General features: G+C 44.6%; 1 protein-coding gene across 1 annotated transcript in view; it reads right to left on the bottom strand.

The window, feature by feature from the left end:
* The window catches only part of crlf1a (cytokine receptor-like factor 1a), a 16059-nt gene extending 2825 nt beyond the window's left edge, over window positions 1-13234 (bottom strand). The window contains exons 1-4 of the mRNA XM_068600920.1: window positions 12847-13234; window positions 7930-8208; window positions 6261-6390; window positions 5381-5550 (exon numbers count right to left, since the gene is read on the bottom strand). Of these exons, the coding sequence (XP_068457021.1) occupies window positions 5381-5550; window positions 6261-6390; window positions 7930-8208; window positions 12847-12919 (652 nt within the window). The 5' untranslated portion in view covers window positions 12920-13234. The remainder of the gene's footprint in view (window positions 1-5380; window positions 5551-6260; window positions 6391-7929; window positions 8209-12846) is intronic.
* Between the last annotated feature and the right edge of the window lie 5176 nt (window positions 13235-18410).

Genomic DNA, 18410 nt, shown 5'->3' with positions numbered 1-18410 from the left:
GGAAGACCGTAAAAGTCGGCTTACAAGCCGCGTTTCCCCGCTTTAGCCAGCTAGCGCTGTTGCTAGCTCTACGCTAGCTCTACGCTAGCTCCCTGACAACCACCAAAGGTAGCGAGACCAGCCCCGGGTCGACGCCCGACTGCGGCAGCGGGGACACGAGCAGTAGCAGCAGCAAGCTAGCAGCAGCAAGCTAGCAGCAGCGCTAGCTTGCTAAAACGGGCCGCTAGCAGCAGCGCTAGCTCGCTACAGCGGGGACAGGTAGCAGCGGCTTTTACCCGACTTTTACTGTCGTCAATAAATCTGTAAAACGATTGTTAGTTGACTCTTAACCACATTTCCATGATTTAAAACCACATTTCTATGAGCGAACATTTAGAAAAAACGGACTTTTCCAGTTTTCCCATGAGCGTGAGAATATATTAATATTGTTGCATTCGGACAGGAACGACATGCTTTGAGGCTGTTTTACGATCTTTTGGGCCTTGAGATCGTTTAAACCCGACAGATGTTTGTCCAACATCCAGCCGGATGGATTTATACATATTTACTGGGAGAAACGGCGTGACTGTGATGTCATCGCCATGCGAAGGCGCTCTGGCCTTGATTACGCCCGTTAAGAGAGCGTCTCCACCCCGAAGGCCGAGCGCCGCTTCTGGAGGACAGATGAGCGGCGAGGACGTTACGGCCAAGAAGCCCTCGCTTCAGGGGCCTTTCCTCCATTTTTAGGGTCAAGAAATCCCACTTCATTCACTTCACGAGGAGGAGGAGGAGGAGGAGGAGGAGGAGGAGGAGGAGGGTTGTGGTTCTGGAGTGGAGCTGGAAGAGGCTCCTTCATCTGACAACGATTATCCTCTCGACAAACAAACGTGCTGACAGACCATTATTTTAACTTTCCTGGCGTTTTTTTGTGTTTTTTTGGAGATCGTTTCAACGTCCACGTCTCCTCGTCTCCATCACCTCATCCCATGGTGATAAACAAACAGGACGAGCCCCGAGGGAGGAGGGAGGAGAGGGAGTCCACACGAGAGTTTGAGAGGATTTGTTTTCAGAGGAACCAGAGACGTTCTATTCAGCAGGAGGCGTCACTTCAGACGTGTCGGGTTCTTCTGAGAAAAATGATTTTAACAAAAAGTAAAACTTTTAAAGTCTTTGTGAAGCGAAGAGTTACGACTCAGAGAGACACACACACACACACACGCACACACACACACACACACACACACACGCATTCCCACACACAGCATTGGGCTCACAGAGTGTTAAAGGGCGCTCTGTGCCCAGTGTTTTGCCTCTCAGGCATCAAAGAGACTCTTCTGGTTTGTGGACGTTTGGACAAAGACTCATGTGGAAAACATGATTCATATATATTTATATTTATATATTTATATATTTACATTGCTAGACTTACACGTACGAGGTCTCAACTCACTACAACTCACAACTCACTTCACAGACCGACGCTCGCGGCTCCTTCAGAACTCGTTTGGCATCCAGATATTTATTTTGAGATGAGAACATGATTCATGACGTCATCCTGGTTTTACTCCAGCACAATTATTCCTTTATCACCAGAAAGATAATGACCATAATGAGATGATTAACTGAAGATAATTGCCGCCCCTTTGTGGTTCAGTCAGGAGAGAAAATCATTTGAACGCTGTTTGTTTTTATTCTGTCTGCGTATGTAATACTACTACTACAGTACTATTATAGTACTATTGCAGATGCTCTAGTGTGTACTGTATTCATTGTACTGTGTGTCTTGCTGTGACGTCCCCTCTGCGACTAGTAAAGGATTGTCTTATCTTAAAGTGAAGATAAGAGCAGTTCAGGCACATTGTGTGCAATAAAAGTCAATGAGACAAGTCAAATTACAGATGAATCACTGTTAACACACATTGTGTCATCCCCTCCGACTCCATTACAACCTTACAAGTTGCCGCTAGTCCCCGGCTGCAGAGGGCTCCCCGGGGCCCAGGAATGTGGAGCGCTGGAGGTGGAGGTGTTCTCCTGGCCTCGCCTGATTGGTCGAGACCGGAGAGACGCCGGCTGACTCACCGGGTGTGTTTAGAGGATCTGCTACTGTTGTGGAGACTCTGAAGAGAATGGCCGGGGCAACCCGAGCGAAACAAACCCCTACACACACACACACACACACACACACACACTCAGAGACGCACACACACACACACGCACACACACACGCACTGTAAAACACTCTAACATGAACTCACAGTTGAGCTGCAGACATAAAGACTCAGTGATTTGCAGTTTGATCAACGTTCAGGTTGTATTGATCAATTCCAACGTGTTGAATTAACTCATTTGATCTAAATTGATTTTATAGACAGTCGATGTGTTTGAAAACTTTGATCCGTCCTAAAGACAGGACTCTGTAAATTAACATTTTTCGGCTTTTTTTTGCTTTCATTGTTCAAAAGGTAAGGATAAATCTAGACCGTACGATCCGATGACATCGTTACTGTAACCAGCAGACCAGAAGGATCTGTCTCTCCTCACGACGGAGTTCCTTCTTCATGTGTAAGTGGGCGAGCTTTACCCAGCATGCAGTTAGACGGTGTCATTTTATAAATGTACAATTATGAGTGTTACAAATTGTTTATGTGTCACAAACTGTTGTGTCGTGATGTTTACCTTGTAAAAGAGAGTTAGTTGTGTTTAATTGTTGTTATGAAGTTTTAACTATTTAACTATGACTAAAGTTAGAACCATGACTAAAGTTAGAACCATGACTAAAGTTAAAACTATGATGGATACGTAGCTTTGCCCTTCGTTTCATCTGAGTTCGTACAAACATTACAAATAAGTTTAAATAATGAGTATGTTTTAAGTTCGATACAAAGAATGGAGGTAGTACTCGTCGTGTATTTACTTAAGTACTCCTAACAATAAATACTTGAGTTAAGAGAACTCTCTTTAAGCATTTGTTTCCACTCAAAGGATTTAAGTTATTTAACTTAAATGGTTCAAGGCAATCGGTTTCCTTAAACTATTTGAGTTTACTCATCAGGTTTTACAGTGCACACACACACACACACACACACACACACACACACACACACACACACACACACACACACACACACACACACACACACACACACACACACACACACACACACACACAGAGTCGTCCAAAAACCGCCTCCACCTCAGCTTGCCTCTCTGTTTCTACACTGTTAGTGGGCTCTGCCCTGCCCTCAGGGTGTGTTAACAGGTGTGTGCGTGTGTGTGTGTGTGTGTGTGTGTGTGTGTGTGTGTGTGTGTGTGTGTGTGTGTGTGTGTGTGTGTGTGTGTGTACACACTAGGGAACAGAACAGGGATTACAGCGTGATGGACGCCGCTTTTCCTCTCGGTTCGATTCCCAGGTGAAGAGCTCCGAGCTAATCAGGTCGTATTATTTCAGGTCCTAAAGCCTCAAAGCCCCGAAAACTCCTCAAGGCGTCGGCGGGGCGGCGTGTGTGTGTGTGTGTGTGTGTGTGTGTGTGTGTGTGTGTGTGTGTGTGTGTGTGTGTGTGTGGGGATTAGGTGTGAGGATCAACCCGGAACATTCCCCCGCTACATAAAAGGCTGTCCAGCGAGAGCAAAGAGAGGATGAGCTCACCAGGAGGAGAGGGCGTTGTTTTCATTCGTCACACACACGCCTACGCCCGTCCAGGTGTGTGTGTGTGTGTGTGTGTTGTGTGTGTGTGTGTGTGTGTGTGTGTGTTGTGTGTGTGTGTATGTGTGTGTGTGTGTGTGTGTGTGTGTGTGTGTGTGTGTGTGAAGGGGATAACGAGAGAAGACAAGAATGTTGATCTGGTTGTCCGTTTCTTTAAACCTCTTTAAGCTCGCCAACGGAGCCGCAGAACAAAGCTCAGAAGGGAACGCCGCGCGCCGCGTCAAGCTAACGCTGCGCGGCGGCTAAACAACGAGCTGCTAGACACACAGAAGTTACACCGACGTCCTGCCGGAGGAACAGAAGGGAACAGTTAATAGAAAGAAACAGTCAAAGGAGCTCCATGTCGTGAAAAGCTAAAGAGTCTCTGCTTCCCGGCCAAGAAAACGCCTGAACGCATCGCCGCACGTTGTTATTACAGCTAATGAAACACGCGAGACACCACGTGTTAATTAATCCCAACCTGGAGCGACATCAGCGCCTCAGGAAGAGGAGCTGAAAGACAAACGATGAACCAGACATCGAGAACCCGATCCTTCAGATGCCTTCAAGAGGTCATGTGACCCAAAGAGGTCATGTGACCCAAAGAGGTCATGTGACCCGTGTTCAAAGAGAACAAACAACTCACCAACAGAACATTTATTCACTTTTCATATTCTATGTTTTCCTTTCATTTTCTAAATCACTTGGATGTTCGTTTAAATTCATTTTATCTCTCTTCATTTTCCTGTTGTATCGATACTGTGAGATGTGTTTTATTTGTTTCATCATTATCATTTTATTTATTTCTTTTTAGTATTTTTTCATATTTTTTGTATTTTTTTCATATTTTTGTATCTTTTGTATTTTTGTATTTTTATATTTTCTTTACTTTTTTTGTATTTCTTTTTGTATTTTTGTATTTTCTTTACTTTTTTGTATTTTTTGTATTTTTTGTATTTTTTGTATTTTTTTAATGTTTGAAATTTTTTTGTATTAATTAACTAATTTTAAATTAATTTTGTAAAGCCCAAAATCACAAATACAAACTTGCCTCCGAGGTCTTCACATCTGTCAACATATTGCATGTGTTCTTTAGTATAATATACGTATATAACATATGTGTAGAAGTATATATTTTAAGACGAGCTCCCGCTGGTTGACCCGTTCTCACAGGAACATTTGACGCTTTGTTCCCGTCCCGTCCCAAACTCTCTGTTCCAGCCCGACGGCTGGAGGTCACGGGCTCTGATCTCTAGAGACTAAACTAAAGGGATTTGATCTCTAGAGACTAAACTAAAGGGATTTGATCTCTAGAGACTAAACTGAAGGGATTTGATCTCTAGAGACTAAACTAAAGGGATTTGATCTCTAGAGACTAAACTAAATGGATTTGATCTCTAGAGACTAAACTAAAGGGATTTGATCTCTAGAGACTAAACTAAAGGGATTTGATCTCTAGAGACTAAACTAAAGGGATCTGATCTCTAGAGACTAAACTAAAGGGATTTGATCTCTAGAGACTAAACTAAAGGGATTTGATCTCTAGAGACTAAACTAAATGGATTTGATCTCTAGAGACTAAACTAAAGGGATCTGATCTCTAGAGACTAAACTAAAGGGATTTGATCTCTAGAGACTAAACTAAAGGGCTCTGATCTCTAGAGACTAAACTAAAGGGCTCTGATCCCTGGAGGGTCTGGGTTCAGTGCTCACACTCACCCACGTCCAGGATGTCCAGCGTGATGACGTGGGAGGCGGCGCGGCCCAGCTGGTTGGAGGCCTCCACCCAGATCTCGTACGGCGTGAAGAGGTGGAGGTCCCGCGTGATGCTGCAGGAGTACGGCTGCGTGTGTGTGTAGTCCTCACACTCCTTCTCCTTCCCGTACCACCTGCAGGGAGCATGCCACGGTGAGCAACGCTGCCAGGACTTTCCAGGACTTTTCCAGGATTTTAAACCAAATGTCATGCCTTTAAACCACATTTCCAATTATTTTCCAGGACTTTAAATGAATTTTCATGACTTCAAACCGATTTTCCATAACTTTTCTATAACTTTAAACAAAATTCCATGACTTTAAACCAAGTTTCCATGACCTTTCCATGACTTTATACCTAATTTATTTGTATTACTATATTATATATTTTTATTTCTTTTCCAGGCCTTGAATTATCCATTTTAAACTTCCATTGCTTTTCCAGGTTTTCCATGACCCTGCTGGGAGCATGATGCTCCTGCAGCCTCTGCATGCACGGCAACGCAACTTCCTCTCTGCATGCAGGGCAATGCAACTTCCTCTCTGCATGCAGGGCAATGCAACTTCCTCTCTGCATGCACGGCAATGCAACTTCCTCTCTGCATGCAGGGCAATGCAACTTCCTCTCTGCACGTGGCTCCCTGCTGGAGAGCCTCTCCCCTGCTGAAGGAGGCTTCCCCTCTGGTTTCATTTTGACTCATAAGATCTGCCAAAGAGATATTTTTTGTCTGTTTTTCTGCATCTCAGATTCATCAGAAAATCCTGGAACATGTTTGACTAACATTAGCAATCGGCTGCAGTTCAGATGTTTACCTCTGTGTGTGTGTGTGTGTGTGTGTGTGTACCTGAGCTTGTACTTGAGTGTGTACTGGGTGCTGATGTTGGTCTCTCCTCGGCCTCCGGGCGCCCAGCTGCACGTCAGGTCCTTGGTGTTCCTGGACCAGCAGGTCAGGTTGACCGGCTTCTCTGGAGGCACTGAGAGGAGCGAGGGAGGAGCAGAGGGGAGAAAAGAGGAGAAGAGGAGAAGAAAGCAGACGTGAGAGACAAAAGAGAGCAGCGCAGAGACAAAGACGGAGGAACAAAGTCACCTGCAGCCATGACGGCAGTGTTCCTCACCCACGAGGGCTGTGCTGCACAAATTGGTGTGTTCTTCTCCTAATTGGCAGGAGTGTGTGTGTGTGCGTGTGTGTGTGTGTGTGTGTGTGTGTGTGTGTGTGTGTGTGTGTGTGTGTGTGTGTGTGTGTGTGTGTGTGTGTGCTGTCTGAGTCGGTCAGACTCTGGATCCCTGCCAACATTCCTCGTCTCAGAACACGGGGTGCTCAACACCAGCGTCGCAGAGATTAGGATCATGCTTCTCCGTGTGTGTGTGTGTGTGTGTGTGTGTGTATGTGTGAGAGTGTGTGTGTGTGTGTGTGACAATGCAAGCGTTTCTTCATGTTGGAATTTTTTCATCTCGTCTTAGATTAATGCCACGTATGTTTCTGTACATGAGAACTCCAAAAAAGGAGCAACAAAAATAGCAAAAGAAAAGGTGTGTGTGTGTTCGTGTGTGTGTTTGTGTGTGTGTGTGTGTGTGTGTACTTCTATCTTTGAGAGCACCATTTTTAGAGCGAGGCTGCTCCTCACTTCCACAAAGGGCTGTTTCCAGTTATTGGACGAGTCCACGGTTTATTATTACAACTTACTCCTGTAGCTCCCAGCGGCTGTTTCCATCGCTCATCACAAGGAACCAACTCCCTGAGATGTCAAACTATTTCTTGAAGATACAAAGAAAGAGAGTGTATTGCAGGGCGTCGCATCGAGGAGAACAGAGAACACTTGTGTGCTTCGGTACGTACAGAAAGACGTGACCTTTGACCTGTGAGTGATCGTGTGAGTAAAGGACCACACAGGTGAGCGAGGCCTCTCGCTGGCCTCAAAGTCTGTCTTCTAGAAACCCTTTAAAAAGGTCTAGAAACCTTTTCAAGTCTAGAAAGCCTATGAAAACGGTGTAAAAGGTAACTCTGATGACATCACTGTGACATCATCAGGGTTCCTACACCTTTTAAAAGGTAGAAACCCTTTTGAAAAAAAGATCTAAAAGTTTTTAAGACCTTTTTTAGAGGTCAGAAACATCACTGTGACGTCATTAGTTTTCTAGAAACCCTTTAACGAGAACAGAGGACACTTGTGTACTTCGGTCCTCATACGTACAGAAAGACCTGACCTCTGACCTGTGTGTGACTGTGTGAGTAAAGGACCACACAGGTGAGCGAGGCCTCCCGCTGGCCTCAACGGGAGGACACCGAGCATAAAGTACAGGCTGCTACTTCCTTATGGTTCCCTTTATTCACATTTCCTTTCCTCCTGTTTTGGACTCAGGTATCTGGTTCCAACAGGTTTTATTTCCTGACTCCTGTCCAGCACTGAAACAGTCTCTCTCTCTCTTGTCCCACCATTAATGACTCTTTCTGTCTGCAACGAGACAAAAGCAGAGACGCTGAACCAAATAAAAACCCTGATAAAATGACTTACTGCCCACGTAGAGGCAGGATCCGGCCAGGATGTGTCCCTTGTGGTTGTGGCAGACCAGGTTGTCTCCGGACGTCTGGCGGGAGGCGTTGAGGCCGGCCAGCGTCACGCTCAGGTTGGTGGCGCTCAGCACTCGGTACAGCGAGCCGGGCAGCTGCTGGCCGTTGAGCGTCCAGAACAGGGAGCTGGCGTGCACGCCGAGGTCCGGGTGCACCCAGCAGCTGGCCGTCAGGCTGGAGCCCATGCGCAGGACCGGGTCCTGGGGGTAGATCACCGCGACATCTGGAGGACGTGGACGGCAGAGGTACGGGTGAGGATCAGTCTGCTCGGTTTATTCTACTCAGTATGTCTGAAGAGACATTTTAAACGGTCTAGACGGTAGAAACCCTTGAAAAAAAGGTCTAAACGGTCTAGAAACATCGCTGTGGCGTCGTCAGAGTTTTCTAGAAACCTTTTTAAAAAGGCCTAGAGACTCTTTTAAGTCTAGAAACCCTTTAAAAAAGGTCCAGAATCCTTTTAAGTCTAGAAACCCTTTAAACAGGTCTAAAAGATAACCCTGATGACATCACTGTGACTTCATCAGGGCTTCTAGACCTTTAAAAAAGGTAGAAACCCTTTTTTAAAAAGGTCTAAAAGGTCTAGAAACATCGCTGTGGCGTCATCAGTTTTCTAGAAACCTTTTTAAAAAGGTCTAGAGACTCTTTTAGGTCTAGAAACCTTTTAAAAAGGTCTTAAAGGTTTTTCAGACCTACCCTCTTTAATAGGTATAGAAACCCTGATGATGTCACAGTGATGTCATCAGGGTTTCCTTTTAGACCTTTTTATAGGCTTTCTATACTTAAATGGGTTTCTAAAGACATTTTTAAAGGGTTTCTAGAAAACTATAATGACGTCACAGTGATGTTTCTATACCTTTATAAGGTGGAAGCCCTTTAAATAACAGTCTAAACGTTGTTTTAGACTGTTTTAAAGGTCTAGAAAAACATCACTGTGATGTCATTTGAGTTTTCTAAAAACCCTTTAAAAAGGTCTAGAAACCCTTTTAAAGGGTCTAGAAGGTGATTTCGGGTCTAGAACGTCACTGTGACATCATAGACCTTCTAAAAGGTCTTGGAACCCTGGACCATTGACGTCCAGGACCAATGACGTCGTCAAAGTTTTCTAGAAACCCTTTAAAGAAGGTCTGTGGTTTTAGGGTTTAGCTTGAGAGGTACAAACATCTTTGTCATGTATGTGTTCATGTTTATTGAATATGCATCATGTTGTCACATTTACAGCTGCAGTGCAACATTTAAAACGTGTCCCTGAACGCTTCACAGTGCTTTGAGTCCTTTTTAAAACTTATTTGTGTTTCCTTACAGCAGCAGAGGAGATCCAGAGAGCAGAAAGCGTTACACAACTTCAGGAACACACAACACTTTGTCCGACCGCTGCGAGCCGGAGCCCGGGGGCCCGATTCCATTCATCTGGCCTGACAGACATTGTGAAGTCCTTCTCCTTTGAAGCTCCGCACCTACGTCAACATCACAACTCCCCCAGCGGCGCCCGCTTTGACACGGGCACGCCCCGGACACGAACATCCACGCACACGCGTGAAGACCCACACACGCGTGCACAGAGGGCGGCGGCCTCAAAGGCGCTCCGTGATTAGCCGAGGACGCGCCGATCCGCTGAATAACAATCAGTGTTTATGGATTCCAGACGCAGAGGAGCTCCTTCACACCCTGGAAGCTCTGATGGGAGCCAGGAGGAAGGTCAAGGACGGGAGGAGGAAGAGGAAGAGGACGAGGTGGAGGACGAGGAAGAGGACGAGGTAGAAGACAAGGTGGAGAAAGAGGCAGAGGTATAGGACAAGGAAGAGGAAGAGGTGGAGGAAGAGGAAGAGGTATAGAGGACGAGGTAGAGGACCAGGTAGAGGAGGAAGAGGAAGAGGTGGAGGACGAGGGAGAGGAAGAGGTGGAGGACGAGGAAGAGGACGAGGTGGAGGGAGAGGAAGAGGTGGAGGACGAGGAAGAGGTGGAGGGAGAGGACGGGGTCGAGGAAGAGGACGAGGTAGAAGATAAGGTGGAGAAAGAGTCAGAGGTAGAGGACGAGGAAGAGGTAGAGGACGAGGAAGAGGACAAGGTGGAGGACGAGGAAGAGGTAGAGGAAGAGGAAGAGGTAGAGGACGAAGACGAGGACGAGGTCGGGGACGAGGTCGCGGCTGGTTTTAATCTCTAACGCAGAAAGAGAAGACTTGTCTTTCTGGTCCTCAGAAGGTCTCTGTGACGTCGTCTCCTCGTTCTAAAGGAGGATTCCTCTCCTCTCGTCCATGAGACGGCTTTAGAGAAGCTGTCTGTCTCTCTGTCTGTCTCTCTGTCTGTCTGTCTGTCTCTCTGTCTGTCTCTCTTGTCTGTCTCTCTGTCTGTCTCTCTGTCTGTCTCTCTGTCTGTCTCTCTGTCTCTCTGTCTGTCTCTCTGTCTGTCTCTCTGTCTGTTTCTCTTGTCTGTCTCTCTGTCTGTCTCTCTGTCTGTCGCTCTGTCTGTCGCTCTGTCTGTGGGCTCAAGCAGCGCTGCGTGTGTTCACGGTCACGCTTTACTGACAATGAGTCGGGAACACGCCACCTCCTATTGTTGTTAAAAGCTTTAACTGACGCTGGCGTCTGAAGAGAAGATGTCGTACTTTGTGTTACAGTCTGACAGGACGTGTGTACTGAGGGATGTGAGAAAGTACTTTTATGTATAATAATACCTTCATTTATATAGAGCCTTTCAAAACAAAGTTTACAAAGAGCTCTCCAGAGAAGCAAAGCAGAGACACAACTGAACAAAACGAATGAATACAACACAACCAAACAAATCACCAAGCAGAAAACACACAAAAATATCAAATATACAAACAGAAGTGCACTAGTGACGATAAAAGGAGGACATTTTGGGGGATTTCCCTGCCTTTCAGACTCAAATCTGTGTCTATAAAAGCATCAAGTCCAACATGAATGCCTGTTTAAACGCTAACAGTACACATGAACTCAGACTTTACGGGATCAGGAGCCACGCTGGAAGCTAATTATACGTTGGGAGAGGACTCCAGGTCTGAAGCGCAGTGTGTCTGTGGCGTCGGTAAACCACAGCCTGAGTGAGCGGGGAGCAGCCTCCATTATCACAGTGAATAAAACCCTAATGACCAAATTAAGCTGTGTAGTAAACGGCGGGCAGCTCGTGATCCCGGCCCCTGCTGCTCTACTTTATTTTATTAGCGCCTTTCAAACAGGATGAACGGCAGCAGATCCTCTCATAAAATATTTTAAAAAAAACTAATCCAGCCACTTAACCGCGGGGGGAAGCGGACACAACCGAGATTTATTTAGGTTACTGTGCATTAAAGCTGCCGGTTAACATTCCCCACAGCCCGAGCCAGTGATGTCACTGTTTCTGGGTCACACACACACACACACACACACACACACTGCTCTGCATGTGTTAAAGGAGTTATGGGCTGGCTTGTTGGGACGCAGCCTCCCGGGACAACAGGACTCATCAATAACACCCCGAGGTGTCGAGAGGGCCGAGGGGAAGTCGTCCTCCTGCAGCGGGTCTGGAGGGAGTCCACCGTGTGGATCCCAACACGGCCCTGACGTAAGGATACTGGAGCATGTTTAAAAGCATATTTACATATTGTATCCTCCTCCAGAAACCTTGAATAGAGAGTTAAAGTGAGCTTTAAGTGTTGTTTGACCTTCTATAATATTCATTTAATGCTAAATAACCATGGTGAGCAGTTTGTTAGCACTGATTTACATCCTGTTGAAACAGGATTTACATGTTTTATTACAATAAAATGTGTTATATGCTATATAGAAACCTTATATTAACAGTTAAAGTTTCCTTTAAGTGTTTTTTCTACCTTCTTTAATACCTCTAGTACATTCCTATAATGCTATAAACACGGTGAACAGTTTGTTAGCACTGATTTACATCCTGTTGAAACAGGATTTACATATTTTAACATGATAAAATGTGTTATATGCTATACGTATAAGGTTTCTATATACATATAGAAACCTTATATTAACAGTTAAAGTGACCTTTAAGTGTTTTCTACCTTCTTTAAACATTCCTATAATGCTATAATCATGGTGAGCAGTTTGTTAACACTGATTTACATCCTGTTAAAACAGGATTCTCATCTTTTATCCTCGTTTAGAAACCTTATATTGACCTTTAAGAGTTTTTCTACCTACTGTAATACTTCATATAATATTCCTATAATGTTATATAATCATGGAGAGCAGTTGTTATGCCATGTTTGCACTGATTCACATCCTGTTAAAACTATATTTACACATGTTATCCTCTTATAGAAACTTTATATATAGAGTTAAAGTCACCTTTAAGTGTTTTTTTTTACCTTTTATAATATTCCTATAAGGCTATATAATCATGGTGTGTTGTTTTAATCATGTTTTTATCATGTTTATCATGTTTTTATGTGACGTTAGCACTGATTCACATCCTGTTTAAATTGTATTTACACATTTTATCCTCGTGTAGAAACATTATGTAGAGTTTAAGTCACCTTTAAGTGTTTTTACCCTGCTGTGCATCCTGTAAGCAGCACTGTTGTCTTCACTTTTAAAACTTTACATCGTCTTCATCCCGCATTAATATCCTCGTTATGATCCTCTAATATCCATAAGAAGTCGTCAGTGTTGACTAACACACCCTGCGTGTCGTCAACGTGTTAAAAACACACATGCATCTGTTTCTGCTTCAGACTCGCGCACGGGGACGCGGTCACGCACACAGCTGTTGAAGAGAGGCACCTTTGGGTGACACCGAGACGCCGCTGCTGTTAGTGAGGGGCCGAAAACAGGGCAGCACCCCACCCACACACCCCACACCCCAACACCCCCAAAACCATGTGCACGTGAGTACTTACGTGTGGACAGACACCGCGCAACGGGAGCGCGCAGCAGGAGGAAGAGACAGCAGACATCCAGCACGACGCTCATGTTCCACCCAGTGTCTCTCTCTCTCTCTCTCTCTCTCTCTCTCTCTCTCTCCCTCGCGTTGTTGTGATGTCGCCTTTTCTTTTACTCTGTTCTCTTCTCTTCTTCTTCTCCTCGGTCCTGGAGATAAATTACGCACAGTGGTTTAAAAAAAAAAAAAAGAAAAGAAGAAGAAAAACCTCTCAGCTCGGGTTCCAGAAGCTGAAAGCTCCGGATCAGGAGAAGAAAGGATCAAGGAGCGCGCGAGAGAAGAGTGACCCGGTTAGTGACGTCACCCTGCGAGCACCCACAAGGCGAACCCGTCCTCGGTACCGTGTGGAGGAGCCGAGTCTGTCCGCTGCTTCATGCTTCCTGCAGCTCAAGCTCACAAGTTCATACTTTATAAGCCCCTCCTCCCTCCTCCTCCTCCTCCTCCTCCTCCTCCTCCTCTCTCTCTCTCTCTCTCTCTCTCTCTCTCTCTCTCTCTCTCTCTCTCTCTCTCTCTCTCTCTCTCTCTCTCGGTGATGAGGACTCAGTCTGTTTCTTTCCGTGCTGCAGGTCAGCTGCTGAGTCACTGACAGACTATTGTGTCTTTATATAAATATATATTTATATATTTAAATCATGTGTATACCTCTTTGTCCTTTGACTGTGACTCAGACTTTTTTATTTGCAAAAATCACCAAAGTTTAAGTAGCATTCAGAATTACATTATAAATATTTAAGAAACGCAATATTTTGAAGAGGAAACAAGTCATTCTTCCTTTTATGAATCATTTTATTTGCTTATTTCCAAGACTAGTTGTGATCTTACATGTCTCGTATTTTCTCTTTACTCTGCTGCTGGAAATCCTGCTGCAGGAGTAATGAAGGATCTTATCTTATATTATCTTATCTTATCTTATCTTATCTTATAATTATCTCATCTTAACTTATTCTTTCTCATCTGAAGTCTTTCTTGGTCTGGTTGGACTTGGAGCCTCAGGTAGCTGCTGGTTGCTAATGCTAATGTTTTGGTCGTGTGCTACTAGCACGCTAAATGTTAGCATGTAGCTCTATCTTGTGTTTGTGACTTTTGGGAGACGTTTCTTTACGTCTAACCGATCCAGACTTCAGACGTCGTCGTTCCTCTGCTCCTTAAAGCATATATATATATATATATATATATATATATATATATATATATATATATATATATATATATATATATATATATATATATAAACGTCCTGGGCTTTGCTAACGGGGCTCATTTGCTAACTGGATTTCAGGAGTAACTCTACAACATGGCTGACGGATCAGGAAGTGATTTGCTTCAGACCATAAAAGGCTCTTAGTTCAGCCTCGGGGTTAACTTGTAGGCTTAAATTAAACGTGTGTAACGTTAACTAATCCCAGAGCTGGATTAAGACAGTCTACAACATGGCCGCCTCGTTCAATGCAATACTTCACATTAAACTGCGCTGTGGTTCATCCTCGGGGATCAACGTTGAAGGAAATGATCATACGAGGTTTCTCTTCCCATACAAACAATAAACAATGACGTCACAGTTGCGTTGCTGTTGTCGTGAACACGTCTCTGTTGCTGAAGACACTCTGAACACACACACACTGTCTGACTTATTTCACATGTATTAATGACCTTCCAGTCAGAATGACCTTCATGGAGGACGTGGACAGGAATCCCAGCAGTTCCAGTTATGACTGAATGACCAACAACTTCCTGTCAGCCTGAAGCAACTCAATGAAGCTCATTGTTTGTTCTTGTGCTTCTCCTCCTGTGACAAGCAGGAAGAACTTCTTCTGTGTGAAAGAAAAACCTTCTGAACAGGTCGACTATAAAAGCATCTTTTACTTTAATAATCCATGGAGTAAATATACCTTTTCCAAAAAAACATTAATGATCTGATAAGAAGGAGAAGAAGAACCAGAAGAACAAGAAGTAGAAGAAGAAGAAGAAGAAGTAGAAGAAGTAGAAGAAGAAGACGACGAAGAAGAAGAAGTAGAAGAAGTAGAAGAAGAAGACGAAGTAGAAGAAGAAGAAGAAGAAGAAGAAGAAGAAGAAGAAGAAGAAGAAGAAGAAGAAATAGAAGAAGAAGAAGAAGAAGAAGTAGAAATAGAAGAAGAAGAAGAAGAAGTAGAAGAAGAAGACGAAGAAGTAGAAGAAGACGAAGAAGTAGAAGTAGAAGAACAACAACAGGAACCAGAGGAACCAGCACGCTGAAACTGGAGCAGCTGAATGGAATCCTGCCGTCATTAATTGTGTTATTTAAACATGTGCTTCCGATACTGAGACAAGTCAAAATATGTACAAGTGAGGAGTCGCCTCAGCTCAGTGGGAGTCCTGCAGAGGAAGAGGAGGAGGAGGAGGAGGAGAAGGAGAAGAAGAAGAAGAAGAAGAAGAAGAAGAAGAAGAAGAAGAAAAACCCAAATTCTCCTCGCGTCCGTCTCCTTTAGCGTGACTAATATTCGACTATTCGACTAATGACACACACACACACACAGACACACACACAGATTCGTTCCGGTCGGACCGGCGGTGAGTCGGCGGTGACCTTTGACCCCCTCTGGTCCACAATGTCCCTCTTTCTCCTCCCTCAGAGGGGACTCTTGTTCGAGGGGGTGAGTTCCCGCTCGAGCCGCCGGCAGCGACGCCGTCCAGGAAATGTGAACGGAGACCCGTGACGGTGTTGTTGGTGTCACTTCCCGGTCAGCGTTAGCATCGTCGCTTCATGACGGCGACTTTTTGTCCCTGTGTCACTATGCAGAGACAAACACACTCGCACAGATGCGTGCAACACAGTCAAACACACACACAGACACACACACAGACACACACTCACGTTGCCATTCAAATACCACATCTTCCATCCAGACTGCCCTTAATCCAAAACACCGCAGGAGAGAGAGAGAGAGAGAGAGAGAGAGAGAGAGAGAGAGAGAGAGAGAGAGAGAGAGAGAGAGAGAAGAAGATGACTGTTGAGAGGCGCTGAAACTCAGTAAAGATGGAGACATGTGAGGGGAGAGGAGGACAAGTCAGAGAGATTAAGAGAGAGCAGTTAAAAGCAGCTGTCTGTCGTGCTAGCAAGGCGGCTCTTTGTCGTGCTAGCAAGGAGGCTCTCTGTCGTGCTAGCTGTGTGGCTCTTTGTCGTGCTAGCAAGGAGGCTCTCTGTCGTGCTAGCAAGGAGGCTCTCTGTCGTGCTAGCTGTGTGGCTCTTTGTCGTGCTAGCAAGGAGGCTCTTTGTCGTGCTAGCAAGGAGGCTCTCTGTCGTGCTAGCAAGGCGGCTCTCTGTCGTGCTAGCAAGGCGGCTCTCTGTCGTGCTAGCAAGGCGGCTCTCTGTCGTGCTAGCAAGGCGGCTCTTTGTCGTGCTAGCAAGGAGGCTCTCTGTCGTGCTAGCGAGGCGGCTCTTTATCGTGCTAGCAAGGCGGCTCTTTATCGTGCTAGCAAGGCGGCTCTCTGTCGTGCTAGCAAGGCGGCTCTTTGTCGTGCTAGCGGGGTGGCTCTTATAATACTGTATAAGTAATAAAATGCATTTTTATAAGTATGTTTAATTTAATTATTATAATTTTTTTTTTAAATGATTTTTTGTGAAATCTTTTGAAAATTTTCCACACTTTCTTTTTAATGTTTGGAGAGAAAAAAAGTTGATTGTTATGCACTTTTCACCGAGTAGGATTGAAAACATAAAGAGTTTACATTTATGTGACTTTTACCGGAAAAGTCTGGAAGGACCGGAGCAGCAACCGAGGAACAATCGCAGGGAACGAGGGATGGAGAGAGAGAGAGAGAGAGAGAGAGAGAGAGAGAGAGAGAGAGAGAGAGAGAGAGAGAGAGAGAGAGTAATCAAGGAGATCAGGACGTTTCCTCTGTAATACCCTCAGGCCACAATCCTCCTGATTGGAGGTTTTGTTTGAAGAGGTCAAGACCATCAGTACCTTGTTAAGGAGACGCTGTGTCCAGAGGAATGAAGCTGACTCCTTCCTGAGGAATCCAACGGGGGATACTGCGTCTGTGTGTGTGTGTGTGTGTGTGTGTGTGTGTGTGTGTGTGTGTGTGTGTGTGTGTGTGTGTGTGTGTGTGTGTCTGTCTGTTTCTGTCTGTGTGTGTTTGCTGAAGACAGAGAGAAAGCACCCGATGTTTGAGAAAGAGACAAAGTTTGTGTGTGTGTGTGTGTGTGTGTGTGTGTGTGTGTGTGTGAGTGTGTGTGTGTGTGTGTGTGTTGATAGAGCCACTAGAAGGAGCGGTGCAGCAGAGGAATCAGACTCAAGCATCAACCCCCTCCTCACATAGTTTCTGAAGCGCTGGCATTCACTGCAATAATGCATGACAGATGTACGTCCACCAGCTCTCTGTCTCTCTCTCTCTCTCCATCTCTCCGTCTCTCTCTCCATCTCTCCATCTCTCTATCTCTCTCTGTCTTTCATAATCAATGTGGATGAACGACATTAGTAGAAACCTCATGGTGGGATGCAGCTACAAAACATTTTATTCATAGTTTAACTGCATTATATTGTTTTTCTGCAGCTTTTTATACTGTCAAATGTAACATTTTATACAATATAGTCAATCCATATATATATATATATATATATACATACATGTTTACATATATACATATATATACACACACACATATATATATATATATATATATATATATATATATATATATATATATATATATATATATGTATGTATGTATGTATATTAAATGTTTTCAGTTCTTTACATTTAATATTCAGTCTAACAGAAATACAGAGGGTTCAACTCTCTGAATTTCTGCTTTATATGTTAAGTAAGTGTTTAATATCAGCAGTTTAATATAAGTAATTTGCAATATTTTAATTTTAGCCACATTTAAAAGGAAAATACTTAGCAGAGGTGCAGATGTGCGTGTGTTGCTGTGTTCAAGCAGCAGAGGGCAGCACTGCACAGAGCATCACCTCTTCTACCAACAGGAAGGAAACTCAGTGCTGCTCCTTCCAGCACACAGACTTAAAGGACACCTGCAGCACGTTCATGTCCAGAGAGGTCGAGGTCGAGAGGGCGGCCCAGAGGTCAAGCCGGCCCAGAGGTGAAGAGGGCGGTTCAGAGGTCAAGAAGGCGGCCCAGAGGTCATGGGTTGGCCCAGAGGTCGAGGTGGATGCCAGAGACAGGTGCAGGAAGAGACTCCACCTGACAGAACAGACTGCTGCAGCTTTCTGCTGCGTCACCGTGCTGTTGTACTTTGTGTGATCACTTCCTCGTAGCCGTGAATGGACTGAAAGCCTCTGAAACACACGCAGCGGCTCACCAGAACACAGACATCAAATATTGTATTGAACGTCTGTTTTGTCAAGTAACTATATGCACTTCACTCTTTTTTTATTTTCATTTTGTGCTATTGGATCAGCATATATTATTTATTAATAATAATAACTAATACTTAACACTTCTCCTCCGTGACTCAGTGTACACAACGACACGTTGCATTAACGACATGTGAGCAGTTCAAACACAACATTAGAATAAAAT

This window comes from Clinocottus analis, unplaced genomic scaffold (assembly GCF_023055335.1).
Source record: "Clinocottus analis isolate CAN_PGR_092001 unplaced genomic scaffold, fCliAna1.0.p SCAF_5, whole genome shotgun sequence".
In the NCBI taxonomy this organism is placed as follows: Eukaryota; Metazoa; Chordata; class Actinopteri; order Perciformes; family Cottidae; genus Clinocottus; species Clinocottus analis.
This window is presented reverse-complemented; position numbering and strand designations above follow the sequence as displayed.